The 21,875-nt window shown below is 42.8% G+C and overlaps 1 protein-coding gene across 2 annotated transcripts in view; it reads right to left on the bottom strand.

The window, feature by feature from the left end:
* nop14 (NOP14 nucleolar protein homolog (yeast)) overlaps positions 1-21,444 on the bottom strand; it is a 30,725-nt gene extending 9,281 nt beyond the window's left edge. The window contains exons 1-16 of one of the 2 annotated variants that reach the window (XM_014124428.2): positions 21,283-21,444; positions 20,916-21,115; positions 19,559-19,693; positions 18,776-18,917; positions 18,383-18,525; positions 17,955-18,092; positions 17,562-17,684; positions 17,201-17,332; positions 15,909-16,191; positions 15,507-15,637; positions 15,302-15,387; positions 15,064-15,199; positions 13,495-13,596; positions 10,277-10,430; positions 7,745-7,904; positions 65-212 (exon numbers count right to left, since the gene is read on the bottom strand). In XM_014124428.2, coding sequence (XP_013979903.2) covers positions 65-212; positions 7,745-7,904; positions 10,277-10,430; positions 13,495-13,596; positions 15,064-15,199; positions 15,302-15,387; positions 15,507-15,637; positions 15,909-16,191; positions 17,201-17,332; positions 17,562-17,684; positions 17,955-18,092; positions 18,383-18,525; positions 18,776-18,917; positions 19,559-19,693; positions 20,916-21,098 — 2,196 coding nt within the window. In that variant the 5' untranslated portion in view covers positions 21,099-21,115; positions 21,283-21,444. 2 annotated transcript variants of the gene reach the window in all.
* Positions 21,445-21,875: the final 431 nt, after the last annotated feature.

The following is a 21,875-nucleotide window of genomic DNA, read 5'->3' as shown; positions in this document are numbered from 1 at the left end:
CAGCAACATTTACCCAGGGCAGCCCAACTAAGTTGTCTTTGGATGACACTACAGTTCCACTCACCTGTAATGCTGCAGGATATGTTTTGATTGGAAGATGTTTGGAGAGCAGGGTTGTGATTGGCTGAAAGATGTGCGAGTAGGAAGCGAGTTCTCTGTAGAGTGAAGAGCAGCGCTTCAGCAGGTCCAGACACGTGGCCACAGCAGACAGCCTGGGGGGGCGACATCATTAGGACAGAAGACACTGGTTAAATGACCACACTCGGACCCACAAACACACACGCAAAAACACACACATGGACACACTGACCCTGTTTATTATCTATGCATAGTCACTTTAATAACTATACCCACATGTAAATATTACCTCAATTAACCTGTGCCCACAACCATCGTATATAGCCTCGCTACTGTTATTTTACTGCTGCTCTTTAATTATTTGTTATTTACATTTTTTACTTATCTATTTATTACCTAACACTTGTAATTCTTAGCAGTTGTTGGTTAAAGGCTTGTAAGTAAGCATTTCACTAAGGTCTACACCTGTATTCGGCACAAGTGACATAACTTATTTGACACAGCCACATACAATGACTCACTCATAGGGAATGTTGAGATTTCAGACACACACGCTCCTATTCACCTGGGGTGGAGTCTAAGTGTGAGTCCCGTCCACTACCCAACCGGGTCATACGGTTTCTCTCTAGTCTCCACGCATGAAGCCTGGAAGCTGACAGTGTTCTTAACTACCATGGCACTGAGACACTTCACACACACCCTCACTCAACCCTGCATCTGTCTTTGTAAGCCCCACAATAATGTCTTCCTGTGAAGACCAGAAAGCTTTTTCAGCAATGACTTCATATGGGCAGTGGCTATGATGGGTGTAGATAGTTTGTGGTGGGGGTGGTATGTGTGTGTTATAAAGGAAACAATCAACTGATTTAAAACAGGAAGGTGGGTGCCAGTCTACCATCATTTCCGGACTATTAAGCGCACCTGAATATAAGCTGCATCCACTGAATTAAAAAATATATACATTTATTTTGAACATAAATAAGCCGCACATGTCTATAAGTCGCAGGTGCCTACCGGTACATTGAAACAAATTAACTTTACACAGGCTTTAACGAAACACGGCTTGTAACAAAAAATAAAAATTTGCAGTAAGCTTTAGTTGTCTTTTTGCAGTCAATTCCTCATGCTGCTGTTTCCAACGTCTTATCATCGACTCATTAAGACCAAGCTCCTGTGCAGCAGCTCTATTTCCTTTTCCAACAGCCAGATCAATCGCCTTCAACTTGAAAGCTGCATCATATGCATTTCTCCGTGTCTTTGCCATGATGAGGGTGACAAAATGACTACCGTAATCAGAATGATGGGAAGTTTGAGAGCGCTCGATTTAATCTAAACAGTAAACAAAAAAGTTGTTTGACCTTAACCCGTTCGGCAATTTCATTGGTCTAATGAAAGCTTCATGCCGCCAAAAAACTGAGCACGTCACAGAATGTGTTTTTTTGGAGAAAAAAAAATGAAAGCAGGAAAAATCCATGTTTAAGCCACGAAGGTTCAAAGCCTGGGAAAAAAAAGTTGCGGCTTATAGTCCGGAATTTACGGTAATTACTCCTCAAATAAACTAACAAAACTTGAGCATCTCTGGAAAGACCTGAAAAAAGCTGTGCAGCGACGCTCCTCAAGAATGGGAGAAACTCCCCAAATACAGTTGTGCCAAGCTTGTACCGTCATATCCAAGAAGACTCAAGGCTGTAATCGCTGCCAAAGTACTAGGTAAAGGGTCTGAATATTTAGGCAAATGTGTTATGTCCGGGTAAAAAATGTTAATAAAATTAGCAAACATTTCTAAAAAAACGTTTATGCTTTGTCATTATGGGGTATTGTGTGTGGATTAATGAGGGGGAAAAAAACATTTGATAAATTTTAAGGCTGTAACGTAACAAAACGTGGAAAAAGTGAAGGGGTCTGAATACTTTCCGAATGCACTGTACAGCCTATTGGCGCACCTGATCTCGCACGCCCAACTAGGACAGGAGAGGTGCTACTGAACTTGAAGCAGCGAATGATGTGTGTGAATTGTGTGACAAAGAGGTGCTTTTAATACAGTTGATTGGCTAACACAGCCTACAAAACAGAAAGATGACCGTTTCCAAGTAGCCTAATAATGTTTCATCCCAAAGTTGCCTGTCTGCACGTGCTAGTGATGCGCGGATCACCTGTTTGTTCACCCACACCCACTCACAATTTCTAATTACCCATTCGCAACTGCCTGACGATATGTGATAGTGAAAATCTGAGCTCTGCACCAGACCCTAACCGGCAAATATAGTAAATGTGTTGTACAGTCAGAGATGGCAGAACAATTTATTTGAAGTGTTTTTGTTTTGTTGTTACGCCTGTTTTCGCTTATCATTTCCGACATTTAGGTAGGCTATTTGTTAGTCAACTTGTCTATAATTAGATAGCCTATATGCTGCTTCTCTTCTGTCATTAATTGTTGCCCTAGAGACAAAACAATTGCTCACCAGAATGTCATAAATTAACCGAAAAAATGCTTCAATCTAGTTAACATTGGTAAGATTCGTTTTTTTCTTTCATCTCTGCTTCCCTCGTCCAGCATGGACATTTAGAGACCGGGGAGAAAAAATAATAATAATAATAATGGAAAAAAACAAAAAAAACAGGAAAGATTTCTCCAACATTTTCAAATGACATCAGCTTGACCAGTTTCAAGGAAATTAAACTGTTAAAACAACCCAACATGTTTTTGATAAGATTTCAGTTTGGCTTGGATGCATATTTTGTGGTTGAATACTATCAGCTTTTATGATGCTGATAAAGATAGCTCCTTTACAAACACACTCATTATTTTAAGATGCAGAAATAATTTCTCCAGAGTTAAAATATACATTTGGTGTATCATTTTATTGTAAGAAAAATGCTTTATTCTGCAGGAGTTAATATTATACTAGGGTATGTGAGGTGTTATAGACCTACAGTCAGTGTCCAAAATTTCAGTTAGGCTACTCAATTTAACCCATCTGAACAATATAGTTCCCTTGACATGCCATTTTGAAGTCCCCCCCATCTTGTGACTGTTGAATTTGTATAACATCACACATATTTTACCACGTCACCAAAGCTTTCCCAAAAAAACTACAGTTCTGGCCCTCCTATTTATTTTCAACTCTCCGTTTCGCAGCTTGTGTCTTATTGAGTTAAACTCTGACATTGTCCTTTTGGCCTCAGTGGATCGAAGTTAACTTTTTCTGTCCAAGCTCCCAAAAAGCATTTGGCAATTGGTGGGTATTTGGCACAATGCAGTTAGGCCCTAAAGCTTAGGCTACGCACGAAATTCAGATAAAAAATAATGAAAGATATGAATTGTGCAACAATTACACATTTAAGGGATTTTTTTATGCATCGTTCTCTTTATTCAACCCACCGCTACCTACCTGCCCTTCCTGTGGATATAACTGCAGGGACTGCGGGTTATGCCCGTGAGCATCCTGTGGGAATGCAGCCCTCTACAATACTTCATCCATGATTACCCTCTTACCCGCATCCCAAATGGCACCCCATTCCCTTTACAGTGCCTATAGAGCTCTGGTCAAAAGTAGTGCACAGCCTACTAGGAGGGATGGGCATGAGTAATCGAGTCCTCGAAAGGACGTTAAAACTCAATTTTTAACCAGTAAAACCAGAAATAGAGTACAACTATTTGGTGGAATGTGCTTTGTGGTTCCCGAACAGGCAAGTGAAATGTTGTCCCTCTTGTGTTCCATTTGTGCATTTGCGGGGCACAACAAAAAAGAAAGCAAGCATCACACAGTTCTCCCTAAATTCCCTTTCCCCTCCATGTCTCTCACTCAATTGGGTTCCGACCACTCCCTCTACACGTGTGCACACACAAGCTCCTGTAAGTCTACAAAAATACATTTCTATAAAAACCTTAAGTGTTAACCTCCCTGGGCAAGGTGGGACGCTTGGAATCGCGTGGCGCGAAATACAAATACCTCAAATGCTATAACTCCAATTTCTCAAACATATGACTATTTTACACCATTTTAAAAGACAAGACTCTCGTTAATCTAACCTGTTAGGGCTAGGGAGCAGTATTGACACGGCTGGATAAAAAACATACCCGATTTAATCTGGTTACTACTCCTGCCCAGTAACTAGAATATGCATATAATTATTGGCTTTGGATAGAAAACACCCTAAAGTTTCTAAAACGGTTCGAATGGTGTCTGTGAGTATAACAGAACTCATATGGCAGGCAAAAACCTGAGAAGATTTCATGCAGGAAGTGGCCTGTCTGACAAGGTGTCGTTCTTCTTGCCTCTGTTTATTGAAGACTGAGGATCTCTGCTATAACGTGACACTTCTTACGGCTTCCATAGGCTCTCAGAAGGCGGCAAAAAGCTGAATCGTGGCTTTGCAGGCTCTGGCTGAAAAAAAGTAGCGCGTTTGGGTAGTGGCTGGTTACAGTACTGTGAGACTCAGGCGCGTGCCGACGTCGACCGAATGCTTTGTTTTCTTTCCTCTGTTTACCTAAACGCAGATTCCCGGTCGGAATATTATCGCTTTTTTACAAGAAAAATGGCATAAAAATGGATTTTAAACAGCGGTTGACATGCTTCGAAGTACGGTAATGGAATATTTAGAATTTTTTTGTCACGAATTGCGCCATGCTCGTGACCCTTATTTACACTTCGGAAAGTGTCTGGAACGCACGAACAAAACGCCGCTATTTGGATATAACGATGGATTATTTTGGACCAAACCAACATTTGTTATTGAAGTAGCAGTCCTGGGAGTGCATTCTGACGAAGAACATCAAAGGTAATCAAACTTTTGTAATAGTAAATCTGACTTTGGTCAGGGCTAAACTTGGTGGGTGTCTAAATAGCTAGCCGTGATGGCTGGGCTATCTACTGAGAATATTGCAAAATGTGCTTTCACCGAAAAGCTATTTTAAAATCGGACACCTCGATTGCACAAAGGAGTTCTGTATCTATAATTCTTAAAATAATTGTTATGTTTTTTGTGAACGTTTATCGTGAGTAATTTAGTAAATTCACCGGAGGTTTGCGGGGGGTATGCTAGTTCTGAACGTCACATGCTAATGTAAAAAGCTGGTTTTTGATATAAATATGAACTTGATTGAACAAAACATGCATGTATTGTATAACAATGTCCTAGGGTTGTCATCTGATGAAGATCAAAGGTTAGTGCTGCATTTAGAGTAGAATATCACGGCTAGCTAATTTGACACCCACGAAGTTTGGCCCTCACCAAACTCAGATGCACTCCCAGGACTTCTACATCAACAACAAATGTTGTTTTGGTTCGAAATAATCCATAGTTATATCCAAATAGCTCCGTTTTGTTCGTGCGTTCAGGTCAGTATCCGAAGGGTGACGCGCGAGCGCATTTCGTGACAAAAAATATTCCATTACCGTACTTAGAAGCATGTCAAACGCTGTTTAAAATCGATTTTTCTCGTAAAATAGCGATAATATTCCAACCGGGCGACGTTGTATTCATTCAAAGAGAGGAAGAAAAACATGGAGAATTCACATGAACGCGCATCTCCAGTGTCACTGTTCTCAGCCTGACCAGCAACAAACAGATCTGCTGTACTTAGCCCAGAGACTGGAGAGACGTCATTCCACTTTCTGGCGCCTTCTGAGAGCCAATGGAAGCCTTAGAAAATGTCACGTTACAGCAGAGATGCTGTATTTTTGATAGAGATGCCAATGAAGGAGAACAAATTGTCAGACAGGGCACTTCCTGTATGGAATCTTCTCATGTTTTGGCCTGCCATATGAGTTCTGTTATACTCACAGACAACATTCAAACAGTTTTAGAAACTTTAGAGTGTTTTCTATCCAAATCTACTAATTATATGCATATTCTCATTTCTGGGCAAGAGTAGTAACCAGTTTAAATCGGGTACGTTTTTAATCCGGCCGTGCAAATACTGCCCCCTAGCCACAACAGGTTAAACACGCTACATTCCTTGCCAAATGACAAGGTTTTTTCGCCTTTTATTTTACCCCCCCTTTTTCCCCAATTACATGATATCCAATTGCGATCTTGTCTCATCGCTGCAACTCCGCAACATGCTCGGGAGAGGCGAAGGTCGAGTCATGCATTCTCCGAAACATGAAGCGCCAAACCGCGCTCCTTAACCCCCACCCGCTTAACCCGGAAGACAGCCACACCAATAAGTTGGAGGAAACACCGCTCAACTGACGATTGAAGCCAGCCTGCAGGCACCTGGCTCGCCACAAGGAGTCGCTAGAGCGTCATGAGCCAAGTAAAGCCCACCTGGCCAAACCCTCCCCTAACCCAGACAAAGCTGGGCCAATTGTGCGCCACCCTATGGGACTCCTGGTCACGGCTGGTTGTGACAGCCTGGGATTGAACCCGGGTCTGTTGAAACAGTCCGGTTCCACATTGAAAATATGCAAAAACCTTTGACAAAGGGATATCTCATTAGAATCATTAAGCCTCAGCCTATTCACCAAACAGATGTCGTGGCCATAATTCTTCACCGTAGTATTCTCAATGTGGAATTGTTAATCACTTTACAAAATTACAAAGAACAGGCGGAATAAACTAAATTGAACATCTGTATCTAAAAAAAAACAACAACCTGCATTTGCTTTTGTAACCCCTGAAGAAATTGTCTTAACTCACCAAATTGAGCCCTGTTTCAAATGATCACTGAGAACAACTGACCCAGACGCGAGACACACATCACTTCACACAGGCAACTTTTTTCATTAATAAAAATATTCTGTTCTATATTATATTCAAGGTCTGGATCTGTCTCAGGGTACAGAAATAAAAGCCAGAAAATACCAACATTTTTCAAGGAACAGAATCAGAAGCGGGAACAAAAGTGATCTATACTGTTCCAGAACAAAACCCTTTATTTTAAAAGCAATTGATTGGGAATTGGTTAATAACGTTCTTTTACGTTCCAGGCATTTTTTCCCAGTCCCACAAAAAAACGCAACAAAGCGCCTATGCAAAGCCCTCCCTCTCTCAATCAGAAACTTCTTCTAGCGTCTGCCTGCCAGCTGAATCTTTGCCAGTGTGTGTGTGCGCGCCAGTAGGGTACCTGATCCTTCTCAGCATAACTGTAGCCTACTGATGTTACAAGCTTGTTAGCTAGCTAGACAACTGTAGTTTCAAGACATTCTAAGTTCCTGCATAGAAGCTACTGCTCCGTATGTATAATTCTGTGGCCTTAATTCAGATAATGCAAGTCATCACAAGATGCCAAGTGCTTCAAGCCAAGCCTCTTCTTCGACCCCCTCACCCCATTCGCAAAATTTCAGTGGCATCTCACGCCGGACACTTGTCTTCCCATCATGCATGTAAACAACACACTGATCTATAGCGTGCCCGCTCCATATCAAGCTTCTCTTTCTGCAATGCATGGCTGGTGAAGTAATTTAACTTTGAGCTAAATGTTTTTTTATATTAATCAATTTGATGGTTTGGTTCAGGACTTAATTGAAAATTTGTTCCAACCCTTGATTTTATTACATTATTATTTTTTTTTTTTACATAAAATGTCTTGAGTGCGACAAGGGCTCGGGAAATCAGTGTCTTGTCTGCTGAATTAACAAAAAAAGTATATGCCACTGCACAGCCATAGGCTTCTACAAGTAAGCAACACTGCTTAAGGATCAGACCATTAAAGTCTTACCTGTAGTGGTCTGTGTCCAGGTCAGTGGTCAGTGTGAGTGTCTGGGTGGCAGACAGAGGTAGGGTCTTCTTGCTCCATGTCTGGCTGGACTCTGGGTCTGACAGCACCAGCAGGTCACTGACCTTACCTTTCTGCCTGAAGGGTGGCACCACCGAGTAACCTGGCAGGACACAGCAGCCAGTTATGTTAGGGCCCTAGGTGTCACACTGTCTACATCAGTGGAGGCTGCTGAACAGCTCTTAATAATGGCTGGAACGGAGCGAATGGAATGGCATTAAACACATGGAAACCATGTTTGATATATTTGATACCATTCCACTAATCCCGCTCCAGTGATTACCACGAGCCCTTCCTCCCCAATTAAGGAGCAACCAACCTCCTGTGGTCTACATGTAAAATAAACAGACAGGGCTCCAATCTTTTACATGACAAATAAACCCAATAGAACAACTACGGAGGAGACATATACTTTTTAGAATAACAGGCGAAGTGGAACGAGTCAAACAAAATATGCGTAACAGCATGATTTATTTAAATTCCACTAAATCAAAATCAGCATCAACAGGAGTTGAGATCTTGACACCTAGCAGAGGTTAGCTTTCATTCTGCCGATGACGGCTTGGCATGGCGGTGAAACTATTTCACCGGGCGCCGCTACTGCCATGGTGCCCTGAATGCACTCTACCGCACTGTGCAGTATCATACTGTAATACTGCAATCACAGTATAGACAGGTAGGCAGTCAAACGTTTTTGTTGGTTATTTAGAAGTGTTCATTCGGACCTCGGCGCACATTTATTTGAATATCCGAACGGATATTAGTACTTAACATCAAATCAACGTTTATTGGTTGTGTACACAGTTTAGAAGATGTTAGCTCCTAACAACGCAGTGGGAAAAAATAATTATGTTTTATGTCGGAACGAATCCAATGAATAACCCAAATAGGACTGTAGCAAAGTATTTCAAACGCAATCTACACAAATATACACTGGATGAATTTACACAAGATACACTAAGAATATGTACAGCAGTAGATAGCTCTTTCTAATATATGTCAAGAATCCAGCATATAAATAAAATGTGGTGAGTTTAAAGTTGAACTAAAATGTACAGTAAGTGGTAGAATGAACTCAGTCGAGAATACAGCATTTACATACACAGTACAAAACCCCCGTTGCAAAATATATAAAATTGCATATGGCCTTCCTGTTACACTGGGTAGTGTAGATGTACTGGAGGGCAGGCAGTGTGCCCCCGATGATACGTTGGGCAGACCGCACTATCCTCTGGAGAGAACTGCGGTTGCTAGGAGTGCAATTGCCGTACCAGGCAGTAGTACAGCCTGATAGGATGCTCTCGATTGAGCATTTGTATTAGTTTGTGAGGGTCTTCGGGGCAACGCAGAATTTCTTCAGCCTCCTGAGGTTGAAGAGGCGCCGTTGCACCTTCACCATACACAGGTCCTCAGGAACTTGAAGCTTTTGACTCTCTCCACTGCGGCCCTGTTGATGTGGATGGGGGCGTGCTCACTCTGCTGTCTCCTATAGTCCACGATCATATCCTTTTGTTGACATTGAGGGAGAAGTTATTTTCCTGGCACCACTCATACATGGTCATACAGTCATGTGTGAACAGGAAGTGCAGGATGGGGCTGAGCACACATCCCTGCAGGGCCCACATGTTGAGGATTAGCGTGGCGGAGGTGTTGTTGCCTACCTTCACCAGCTGAGGTCGGCCCGTCAGGAAGTCTAGGACCCGGTTGCACAGGGAGGGGCTCAGACCCAGATCTTTGTAATAAGCTTTGATTACTTATTGAGTATTCATTTTTGAGAAACAGATATGCCTATTTTAACAATGAAAAGGCATTGCCTAAATTAAATTATCCATGTTACATACAAGGACATAGCATATTTTATAAAGCATTTCTCTATAACTCCTTTGCTTCCAGGGCCGAAACACTTCTGTTTTATATTTTTTTTTAACCTGGTAGTTAATAGCACTCACCTGGTGTCCCGGGTTTAAATTAGTCCCAAAAAGAAGGAGGTTGAAATCCAGAACGGTTTCGGCCCACCAAGACCGGAATTGGGCAACCCTGCTCTATACTGTAGTGGACGGGCAGAAAGTGTGCCCCCGAGTTTATTGGGATCAGGATCGCTGACCAGTGATCCTCTCTCTCGCTTAGTCTCACCTGCAGTGGTTGCAGAGCGCAGTCGCTCCCTCGCGCAGCAAGTGTCAGGTTAAAAACATAGCCAAATAATATTTTAACATAATTCGAACAGCCCCCAAAAATCATGACATCGGGTGTGGCTGCTTATGGTACTGTGTTGAATACCGTGAGAAGGCAGGGACTGAGCTGGATTGGGGTCAATTTAATTCCAATTCAGGAAGTAGCCTTTAATTCATATTATCCTCATAAGAACTGACTGAATTAAAATGGAAACAACTCCAACCTTTATGGAGAAAACGAATAACCAGTTAGGCCTAGTTGATGAGGAGATATGACAGGAGCCCATTAACAGAAAAACCGTACCTGTAGAGGTCTTATCTTTCACAGCCAGGTGTAGTACTCCCAAAAGGAAGTTGATGAGCTCAGGACAGAACCTCTTGGAGAAGGAGATGTACTCCACAGCCAGACAGCACAGCACCAGGCCTGATGTCACATCCTCTAATGACATCACGGGACACTGATGACATCACACAAACACACAGGGAAAAATAGGTCCAATTTAGGCAGAAATCACCGCCTCAAACTACTTTGTCTACTAAACATAGTACACAAGCATTTATACCCACACACTAACAATCTTGAGAAAGGGTCAATAATGAATCTAATGTGCTTTCAATCCTTTTTCCTTCTCTATGACCTTGTGACACTTCTGTGCAGCCTCCGCTTGTTCTCAAACAAAGCCATTAGCTTCATCTAGCTAGCCAGTCTGCTTACTTTTTCTAGTGTGTGTGTGTGTGTGTATGCGTGTGTGTGTGTATGCATGTGTGTGCGCAAATCATGTTGAGAAAGTAACTCAGGTTCTCTAGCCTGTATTCACCACTCACATAGCTACAAACTCATTGTTGGCGTGTAGAAGTTACATAATACAACTTCATATTTTCCCCTGGCTAGGTTTGCTTTGACATCACCAGCATACTCAACACAGAAAGGACATGACTCAATAGGTCAATAGCTTAGTGAAAATACAGGCATGTAGCAACAGAAACAGTGTGTGTGCATGCATGCATGCATGCATGCATGTATGTGTGTTCCTTTCCATTGAGCAAAATCCGTAGCTGAGCCATCTACATAAACACCATGATTAAACAAAAAGGTTGGTGACAGGAAGGAAGGATAAAGCCCTCTTCCGCAGACCTGGGTTCAACTACTACTTGAGATCTTTCAAATACTTTGAGCATTTGCTCTAACCTACCTGGAGTGCCAGATTGGCAGGGTTAGCAGTTTTGGGAATATTCTAATGGTCCATTAAGACAGCCAAGCTAGATACAGCACAGTTAAAGTATTTGAAATGACTTCAAATAGTATTTCAATCCAAGTCTGGTTTAGCGATAGAAGAGCTCCAACCCACTTCAACAGAGAGACTGGAAGCATGAGGAAAAAAGAGGTTGATTCAAAAGTTATAGATTGAGATGAAGGGATGACGAAATCCTACAAACAAAAGACATGGACAGGAGGGATTAGTTGAGAACAGAAAGAATAATAGAAAGATGTTGATAAAGAAGTATTTGTTATAGAGTAGACAAAGGAGACTGACTGACAAGTCCGTTGGCTTGTTTGTGAGGTAAGGCTGTCTACGACCCCAAAAAATCTTGGTCGACTGAAAGTCGCCTGTTCTTTATACCAATTGATTGGTGGGAATTTTTTTACCGTGTATTTTTCCATATATAAGTTTGGGTAAACTTTGTGTTTCAATAAAATCAACTATATGAATTGAACTTGTCTGACGCTTTAAGCTTACAGTTTGCTGAAATAAGACAAATGCCTCAAGAGGGTGCTAGAGATCTAGATAACCAGACAACAAAAAACCTTGACCTGGCACAACTATTCTCCTACTGGCTTTTGCAGATTCTGCCATTACTCCCCTGAAGTTGCCGGTAATAGGCTACACGAGGAGTCGGCAACCTTTCTTATGTGGATTGCCAATTTATCTTACCATTTTCACCGATCTGCGTGACAGTTAAGGTTTCCACATGCACATTTTCAGGAAACAGATACATTTAAACTTATAACATCTTCATATCTAAATCTAAATTCAATCCAAATGAAAATTATAAACCCAAAATGTTACTTTCATTGCCATAAACCAACATAGCTACAACAGCATTCCACAGCGATACACCATCCTATCATTTGTTTTTCAACAGGACAATGTCCGTAGAGCTCCGAGACATGTCTGGGCTCCGGCTGGGCCACTCAAGGACATTCAGAGACTGCATTGTCTTGGCTGTGTGCTTAGGGTCATTGTCCTGATGGAAGGTTAAACTTTGCCCAAGTCTGCAGTCCTGAGTGCTCTGGGGCACGTTAAACTTTGCCCAAGTCTGCAGTCCTGAGTGCTCTGGGGCAGGTTTTCATCAAGGATCTCTGTACTTTGCTCCATTCATCTTTCCCTCGATACTGACTAGTCTCCCAGTCCCTGCCGCTGAAAACATCCCCACAGCATGATGCTCCTACCGCCATGCTTCACCGTAGGGATGGTGCCAGGTTTCCTCCAAACGTGACACTTGGCATTCAGGCCAAAGAGTTAAATCTTGGTTTCATCAGACCAGAGAATCTTGTTTCTCCTGGTCTGAGAGTCCTTTAGGTTCCTTTTGGCAAACTCCAAGCAGCTGTCATGTGCCTTTTACTGAGGAGTGGCTTGCGTCTGGTCACTACCATAAAGGCCTGATTGGTGGAGTGCTGCAGAGATGGTTGTCCTTCTGGAAGGTTCTCCCATCTCCACAGAGGATCTCTGGAGCTCTGTCAGAGTGACCATTGGGTTCTTGGTCACCACCCTGACCAAGGCACTTCTACGACTGCTCAGTTTGGCCGGGCGGCCAGCTCCAGGAAAAGTCCACTTCCATTTAAGAATGATGGAGGCCACTGTGTTCTTGGGGACCTTAAATGCTGCAAACATTTTTAGCTACCCTTCCCCAGATCTGTGCTGACACAATCCTGTCTCGGAGCTCTACGGACAATTCCGTCTAGCTCGTGGCTTGGTTTTTGGTCTGAAATGCACTGTCGACTGTGGGACCTTATATAGACAGGTGTGTGCCTTTCCAAATAATATCCAATCAATTGAACTTACCACAGGTGGACTCCAATAAAGTTGTAGAAACATCTCAAGGATGATCAACGGAAACAGGATGCACCTGAGCTCAATTTTGAGTCTCATAGCAAAGGGTCTGAATACTTATGTAAATAAGGTAGGCGGTTTTTATTTTTAATACATTTACAAAAATGTCTAAAACCTGTTTTCGCTTCGTCATTATTGGGTAGTGTGTGTAGATTGAGGAACATTTTTTATTTAATCCATTTTAGAATAAGGTTGTTACGTAACAAAATGTGGAAAAAGTCAAGGGGTCTGAATACTTTATTACTGCTCGACTAAAACAATTTCCCAAACAATCAACCAGTCGACTAATTACGGTCAGCCCCATTGTGAGGGAAGACCATTTTTATCCAGACAACTTGACACAAGCTCTTCATACACACAATCTGTGTCATACACAGAGACAGGCTCACACACACTTTGGGATAATTACCTTGGTGAGGGCCTGGCTGATGTACAGTAGGGCTGGGGTGGTGACAGGGTGGCGAAAGTCTGAGGTGGGGAACAGCAATGCTGTTATCTTCAGGTAAATGAGCTGAGAAAAGAAAGGAGAGAGAGAGACGTCACCAAAACGTCAACTTGACAGAACACTGTCAGAGAAACCAGTTTACAGACAAGCTTGGTGCTCACTGTTAGGGCTAGTAATTGCCAGGGACCTCACGATAGGACATTATCCCGATACGATGTGTATTGCAATTCTCACAATTCTACACGTACTCACTATGTCTGCTGCAGAGAGACGAGAGCCTGAGAAAACTCGCATTGATCAGTCATGGAAATAAAAGTGCTGAAAAAATGTTGGCTCACTATTTACAAAGAAGATGGAGAACAAGCTATAGGATGAAACATACCGGAGTTTTTGCACAGGTACAGCCGACTAGCACTAGCTAGAAATATGGGAGTCAAGTATCGATATATCGTCAAAACTAAATTTGCGATATATAATTGTATCGATTCTCCCCCTCATCACTTCTTTGTATTAAAATGTTTGAGAACAAGTTTGAGAACAAGTTCTCATTTACAACGGCGACCTGGCCAAGATAAAGCAAAGCAGTGCGACACAAACACAGAGTTACACATGGGATAAACAAACGTACAGCCAACAACAAAATAGAAATATCTATATACAGTGTGTGCAAATGTAGTAAGATTAGGGAGCTAAGGCAATAAATAATTACAATTTAGCATTAACACTGGAATGATAGATGAGCAGAAGATGAATGTGCAAGTGGAGATACTGAGGTGCAAAGGAGCAAAAAAATAAATAACAATATGGGGATGAGGTAGTTGAGTGGGCTATTTACAGATGCTCAGACAGCTGATGCTTAAAGTTAGTGAGGGAGATATGTGTCCAGCTTCAGTGATTTAAGCAATTCGTTCCAGTCATTGGCAGCAGAGAACAGGAAGGAAAGGCGGCCAAAGGAGGAGTTGCTTTGAGGATGACCAGTGACATATTCCTGCTGGAGTGCGTGCTACGAGTGGGTGCTGCAATGGTGACCAGTGAGCTGAGATAAGTCTCTGCTAGGTAAAGCCCTGCCTTAAAGATGACCTGGTGCAAGTGGGTTTGGCGACGAATATGAAGCGAGGGCCAGTCAACGAGAGCATAATTGTCGCAGTAGTGGGTAGTATATGAGGCTTTGGTGACAAAACGGATGGCACTGTGATAGACTGCATCCAATTTGCTGAATAGAGCGTTGGAGGCTATTTTGTAAATGACATCGCCGAAGTCAAGAATCCGTAGGATAGTTAGTTTTACGAGGGTATATTTGGCGGCATGAGTGAAGGAGGCTTTGTTGCGAAATAGGAAGCCGATTCTAGATTTAATTTTGGATTGTCAGAGAACAAATGGAACAGGATCAACAGATGTCAGACGGGCATTTCCCTGGCTTTTTCCCTGACTTGACATGTAGAGCAGTGTTTCACGCAGAAAAAGATAACAGTCCATGACAATAACGCAACAGAGAAGTGGGAAGCAAAACCATATGAGGAAAGTCAAAAGTACCATGTCTAGTTGTGGGAAGGCGGCCCGACCCTTGACCTCCAGTACCTCCTCCATGCTATGTGCGCTGTCAACCAGAGTCGTCTGCATCGCCTTGGAAGCAGCTTCAGGGAACAGCTGACATAGACCATACAGCTGCCTGGCGAGCAGCAGGGAGAGAGAACAAACCAGCACTATCACAATCAATACACCTGGCACAGTCAAATCCTATAGCATATCAAAACTAGAGAGCGTTACTCACGGTATCATTTTGTCTATTGTGGAAAGTTCCGGTGGACTCCTGGAAGCCAACTCGCCCACATACTCCAGCAGAAAGCCAAATAATTTCTGAAAGAGGAAGTGAGAAATCCACAGCAGTTGACTCAAATAACTATTTTGATCCCTAGCAAAACATCTGCATATCAGTTAACAATTCCATCTTGTGATTCAGGCTGAACACTACTGACTTGTAGTTTGAGTTTGTTCCCCACAGCCAGACTGGGATGGTTACACTTCTGTGTCCTGGCAAGGATGATACACTGGTGGTCAGCAGGATGACCCTGCAGTAGGCCCTTCAGGTCACTGTAGCTCTCTGGAGCTGGGAGGAGGGGCAAGGGGGAGAGAAGGACATTGAACATGGGTGGAGAAGGCAGACAAGACAATGATGGTGTTGTGTCAGGGCATGTCCACCAGGGGGAGACGTGTTTTGTTTTGCTGGATGACTCGAGGGCAGTCAATGTTAGCATTCAATTAATTGAAACATAATAAATCATTTTAGATCAATCCGGCAATTATTTTCCCAATATATTCCAAAACTATCACCTACCGAAAATGATGTCCAGTTAGATCATATAAAACAGGGGTCTTACCTTTGAAAGTGTATGGTAGCTCTGCTTTAGCTGCCTCTGCTTGGGCCTTCCTCTCCTCCTCACTCAGCTGAGATTTGGTTGCAGGCGCTTCATCCTTCTCCTCCTCCTCTTCTTCCTCCTCTCCTCCCGCACTCTCCTGCTCAGAGTCCAGGTCTGAGTGGCTATCCTCGTCGCTGCCCTCTTCCTCCTCATCAGATTCCTCCTCACCACTCTCTCCTTCACCACCCTCCTCGTCATCCCCCTCTATCTTTGCCCCTTCCTCATTTATGTTCCATTTCCCATCCTATAGAGAGAGAACAAGAAAAATAGGATTTTGTTATCTGCTCTTCTTTCAGTGAATGCCTGTAAATTTGACTGTCACATACACTCCCCTATGTATTTATTTGGACAGTGAAGCTTAAATATTTAAGTTGGCTCTATACTCCAGCATTTTGGATTTGAGATCAAATGTTCCATATGAGGGGACAGTACAGAATGGCACATTTTATTTTAGGGTATTTTCATACATATCGGTTGAGCACAACAAAAACAAACTGCAAATGCAGTCATTGCGTGCAATGGAACATTGGACCAAATACACTTTTTACAAAAAATATTTGAATTTGTCCAAATACCTATGAGACCTTAAAATGGGTGAACTAGATACATAGCGCTTTCCTTTCTAAACGGTAAAACAGATAAGTTTGCAAATACCCTCAAATAAAAGGTGACATAGGTAAGCATTTCACAGGAAGGTCTACACCTGCTGTATTTGGCGCATGTGACAAATACAATTTGATTTAGATTTTAGACATTCTGTACTGTCGCCTAATATGAAACATTTGATCTCAAATAAAAAATGTTGGAATATTAGAGCCAAATTAAATGTTTTAGCATCACTGTCCAAATAAATGTGTGTGACCCTTCCTACTACTTCCTTCCATTGAGAGAATAGAGATGATGCGATGTCTGAACTCCAAGACACAAGGTCAAATCATAATCCACACACAAGGCAGAGCCTGCTTGGCCCCTTCCCCGACAAGGCAGAGCCTGCTTGGCCCCTTCCCCGACAAGGCAGAGCCTGCTTGGCCCCTTCCCCGACAAGGCAGAGCCTGCTTGGCCCCTTCCCCGACAAGGCAGAGCCTGCTTGGCCCCTTCCCGACAAGGCAGAGCCTGCTTGGCCCCTTCCCCGACAAGGCAGAGCCTGCTTGGCCCCTTCCCCGACAAGGCAGAGCCTGCTTGGCCCCTTCCCCGACAAGGCAGAGCCTGCTTGGCCCCTTCCCCGACAAGGCAGAGCCTGCTTGGCCCCTTACCTGATAGGCCAGAGTCGGTTTGTCGTCACCGTCTAGGATGAAGTCGTCGTTGATGTCGTCAGCTGACATGTGAGCCTGGGTCTTGGTGCAGTCTCCTACTGCATCTCCCATCATCCTCCTCAGCCTGTCAGCCTGGGGCAAGGGTCAAACCACAGAAAGGAAACAGCTTCAGTACAGTAGACGGGTCAAACCACACAGAGGGACAAACTGTGTCAGTGTATCAATAGTTAACGTCCTTTCCATTCTCAAGTCCTTATCTCTATGATTATTGTCTGACAGGTCAGGTGAAAGCAGACCCATTACCCATCAATGGTCACAAAAGACAAAATGGCAAGGAAATGGTATTGAGACACATCCATACCTCTAGTTTCTGCAGGCGTTCCCTTTCCTCCCTGGCCACTTCCTCCGGAGTCTTCATCTTCTCAGATGGTTGAGCCTTCATCTCAAAGCCCAGCTCTCGCACCATCATGTCATACTCATCCAGCTGGAACATACAAGGGAAGAGACAAAATGAATATGTGTATGTGACCAATAAAATTTGATTTGAGACAAAGGGGTTTTTCCTTGGGGCACAATCATTTTACTTATCCGGGTTCATCTCACTGAGATAAGGTCTCCTGGAAACCTTTTAATTTAACCTTAATGTATACAGGTTAGACTCAATAAGATAAAAATCTATTTTGTATGAGGGACATGTTAGACTTAGTGGATAATCAATTAAAAGTTCCATTGGAAGCATTTCCTGTTCTTTTACCTTGGGTTTGTCTTCCTCCTCGTGTCTGTCAGCCTTGGGGGCATTCTTGTGAGCCAGCAGCCCCTGAATGCTTTTCCAGTCCTGGTCCAGCTTCTCTGTCAGCACCTGGGACTCCTCCTTCTGGTTCTGCCTCTCCCTCTGAGGACAACCAACAGACCTGTCAGGCATCTGATCTCACCTCAGAACCCCGTAGAGCTATTGCTAGTACTGGAAAAATATCTGGTGGACCACACTATACCACCAAGCCAAGTCGAAGGGTATTAAACCCCTCCTAAAAAGGAAGAAACTGCAGCACACTGATAATCTTGGATGCTCCCCAAACAATTGAATGGACCTCACACCAACGTTTCAGTGAATAAACCTTAATATCTTAAGACACATTAGGAATGGTATTAAGGCATTTTGAGACTAGAGGGATTGACGCTCACCTTCTCTTGTTTCGACTTGAGGATGAGCTCCTCTATGAGTTCCTGTCTGGACTTGGCTCTCTGGTTCCCCCCATTATCCTTCTCCCCTTGGGTCTTCCTCCTCAGCAGACCGCCTCCTCCGAAGTGGGATGCAGTCAGCTCAGCTGAAGGAAAGATGGATGAGAAAATATTGTCATTGTTATGGTCACTACTTCAACAGATGTCACCAATAGTGATGCCTTATTTTTACAGACAAATACTTAGCCAATGTACATCTTTATGTTCTCTCTCCACCACCTGCTTGCTTTCCCTCCTCCCCCTTATCTTTCTCTCACTTTCCCCCACCCCTTCTCTCCCTCTCCCTGGTCTACAGCTCCCCCCAATTCTGTGAAGACTGGGGTCATTGTATCTCACCTGAGAGCATTCCTTTCTCATCTGCATCATCGTCACTGTCTACCATGTCGTTGAGCTTCTCCATCTCAGACAGAGACTGGCCATAGTGGGTCAACTCCTCCTCCTCATTCAGGTTATACATGTTCTTCTTGTCTTGGGTACGCTGAAGGGGGACAACATCAAGAGAGGACAATGTTAAGTTATGGACTACGGTACAGCTTTATACAATACACATGCATTGGTCCAAACGTTACATTGGAAATGAGTCTTCTCCTCTGGTCTCAACCCCCCACATAACACACAGATTTGAGAGGAGCACAGGGCCAGCCAAAGTGCAGCTCCCCAGAAGATAGTTTAATTAATTATTTTATATTGGACATGCTGTAAAATTGACAATGTAGGGCTGGGGTGGGCAAACTTCTTGGCTCAAGGGCCACATCGGGATTTCGAAAATCAACAAAAGGGACGCACAGATTTGTTTAAAAATATGTCCAATTTGCGGGCCAGAAAATATATAAGTCCATTATAATTTCTACATTTTTGGGGGTTTTACTTTTAAAATTAACAGTGCGTCCCATTGAGACCAAGGTCTTTTTTGCAAGGGAGCCCTGCTCCCTATACATCCTATCTAGTTTTAGACATTCAAGTGTGGCCTGGAGTGTTTTTTAATAAGCCCAAACAATCATATCTAAAAAAAGAAGATGCCGGCCACAGACCTTAGTTTGCCCACTCCTGTAGAAGGTGTTTCATGCAGTGACAGCGGAGTGAAGAGAGATACTGTATGTCTGTCAGTATTGATCTCACCTGTCTTTCCATCGAAAACCTCTGAAGGATTTTCTCCTCTGGGTCCATCTTGGTGTCATATTCACCAAACCGTCTGTCTATGAACTTATTGGCCTTGTCCTTTGTCTTATATTCCTTCAGCAGGGTCTCTTTTCGCTGGGGGGAAGGAATATTTTATAAGCATAAGATCCACACTGGCATAATAACAAATAGAATCAAAGAAACATGGTAACACAAGTTGCAAACCACTCTAGCTGTGATTTGAGATATTGTGAAGCTTACCGTATGCTTCCCAGTCAAAACAGTAAACACATACATTACTACATTTAGTTGATATTGACTGCTAACAGGAATGACTTTCAGCTCAAAAAAGCAGGTGTAAAATGCTGTTAATTTCTGTATCATGCATTTTGAAAATGCATCACTGTTTATGGCTGCAATGACAGGCTACACTTGCACAGCGACTGTGCGCGTGCATTCTCCCTGTGTGCACAAGTATGTGCGTGCACAAAGGGCGCAAGCTTGGAACCACTCCTTTTTGGAGGTCGTGGGTCAAAACGTTTGAGAACCACTGAGCTAGCAAACAGATTTCTGATTTGCTGTACAGCTATAAGATTGGGTGGAGTGCAAATGTTAAATTGTTGGCAGAGGATTGCCATACATAAATATCCATCTCCAAAAATGGTTTAGTGAACAATAATTGTTATTGTTTACTTTGCAAGCTGACAAGCAATGTGGCATCAAGTACTAGCATAGGCCTACTGGTCTTTTGGTATGTCAAAATTGCTTGAAATTAGAGGTCGACTGACTGATTCTTCAACGCCAATACCGATTATTGGAGGACCCAAAAAAGGCGATACCGATTAAATCTGCCAATTTTTTTATATATATTTGTAATAATGACAATTACAACACTGAATGAACACTTATTTTAACTTAATATAATACATCAATAAAATCTATTTAGCCTCAAATAAATAATGAAACATGTTCAATTTGGTTTAAATAATGCAAAAACAAAGTGTTGGAGAAGAAAGTAAAAGTGCAATATGTGCCATGTAAAAAAGCTGACATTTAAGTTCCTTGCTCAGAACATGAGAACATATGACAGCTGGTGGTTCCTTTTAACATGAATCTTCAATATTCCCAGGTAAGAAGTTTTAGGTTTGCTACGGGCGTCTTTAGGATCCATCTAGCCTGGTCCCAGATCCGTTTGTGCTGGCTTCTTAACTCCTATGGTAAGGTTATATGGACAACGACCATAGAAGTTGGTAAGAGAGCACAAATCTGAAACCAGGCTTAGATACTTTACATCCATCTCAGCATATGATATCTTCAAAGCCCCATGTGTACACAAACACTTCCTACAACCACCTACCTTGTTGATGGCTTTAGACCTGGATACACCTGGCAGACCGACGTCGTGCTTGCTTTTGCGCCCGAGGATGTCAAACTTCTTTCGGTTGATTTTCACCTCGAATGGGTTGTTTTTGATCTCGGTGGAAGTTTTGGTCTTGCGAACCTTATCAGCAAGGTTCTTCTTTTTTGGCGGTTTCCCCATCTAGACAAAATATGTAGCTAGGTGAAGGCAATATGGATGAGAACCTCCTTGCTAATATAACAACCATGTAAAGTATTGAAATACAATTGCTAGTGTGATAACTGGCTAGCTAACGTTTGTTAACGTCGGCTAGCAAACATTGGACACGTTCTCAAGGCAAACATCATACATTGTAATGGCATACCTTATAGATTGGATATTGTTCAAGTAAAACACCTCATATGTATTTTAAAGTTAAAATATAACGTTAAATCATCTATTTTGCATTATCCACGTTGTTCCACAGGAGAAAATCCGCGTGCTGGCACGAGGTCAAAGTTCATCAAGAGGCGACTCCTCGTCAGTTGACATGGTAAGTAATATTCTGCAGCGCCGCCATCTGGTAAAAACTCAGCATTGCACTTAAAGGAAAGGATGAGACGTGAAATAGGTGCTCGTCAGGGCCCCACCTGTTAGCTTTTTTGTGTGTGCATGTTTTGCATGTTATTTTGGCATTACTACGTGACACATATCAGTTTGCAAACAATGTAAAAATACTAGCTCAGTGCTTTCTTTGGTGGTGAAGCAGCCAGCGTCGGGGTTGGCAATGTTCTCTAGTTGCTCCGTGATTGGCTCAGTGTTCTGTCACTCATGGGGACACTAGATTTTAGCAAAATCTACGAAGAGCTTGAAAATTCAAGCTCCTTGGGTGCTGCCATAGTTACATTATAAATGCCCATCCAAGAAGGCTCAAGGTCATTGGCCACAGATACAATGTTGTCAAATCATGTTATATCT

The sequence above is a fragment of the Salmo salar genome, chromosome ssa01 (genome assembly GCF_905237065.1).
Source record: "Salmo salar chromosome ssa01, Ssal_v3.1, whole genome shotgun sequence".
Lineage (NCBI taxonomy): Eukaryota > Metazoa > Chordata > Actinopteri > Salmoniformes > Salmonidae > Salmo > Salmo salar.
The sequence above is the reverse complement of the archived record's forward strand: the minus strand, read 5'-3'. Positions and strand labels throughout refer to the sequence as shown.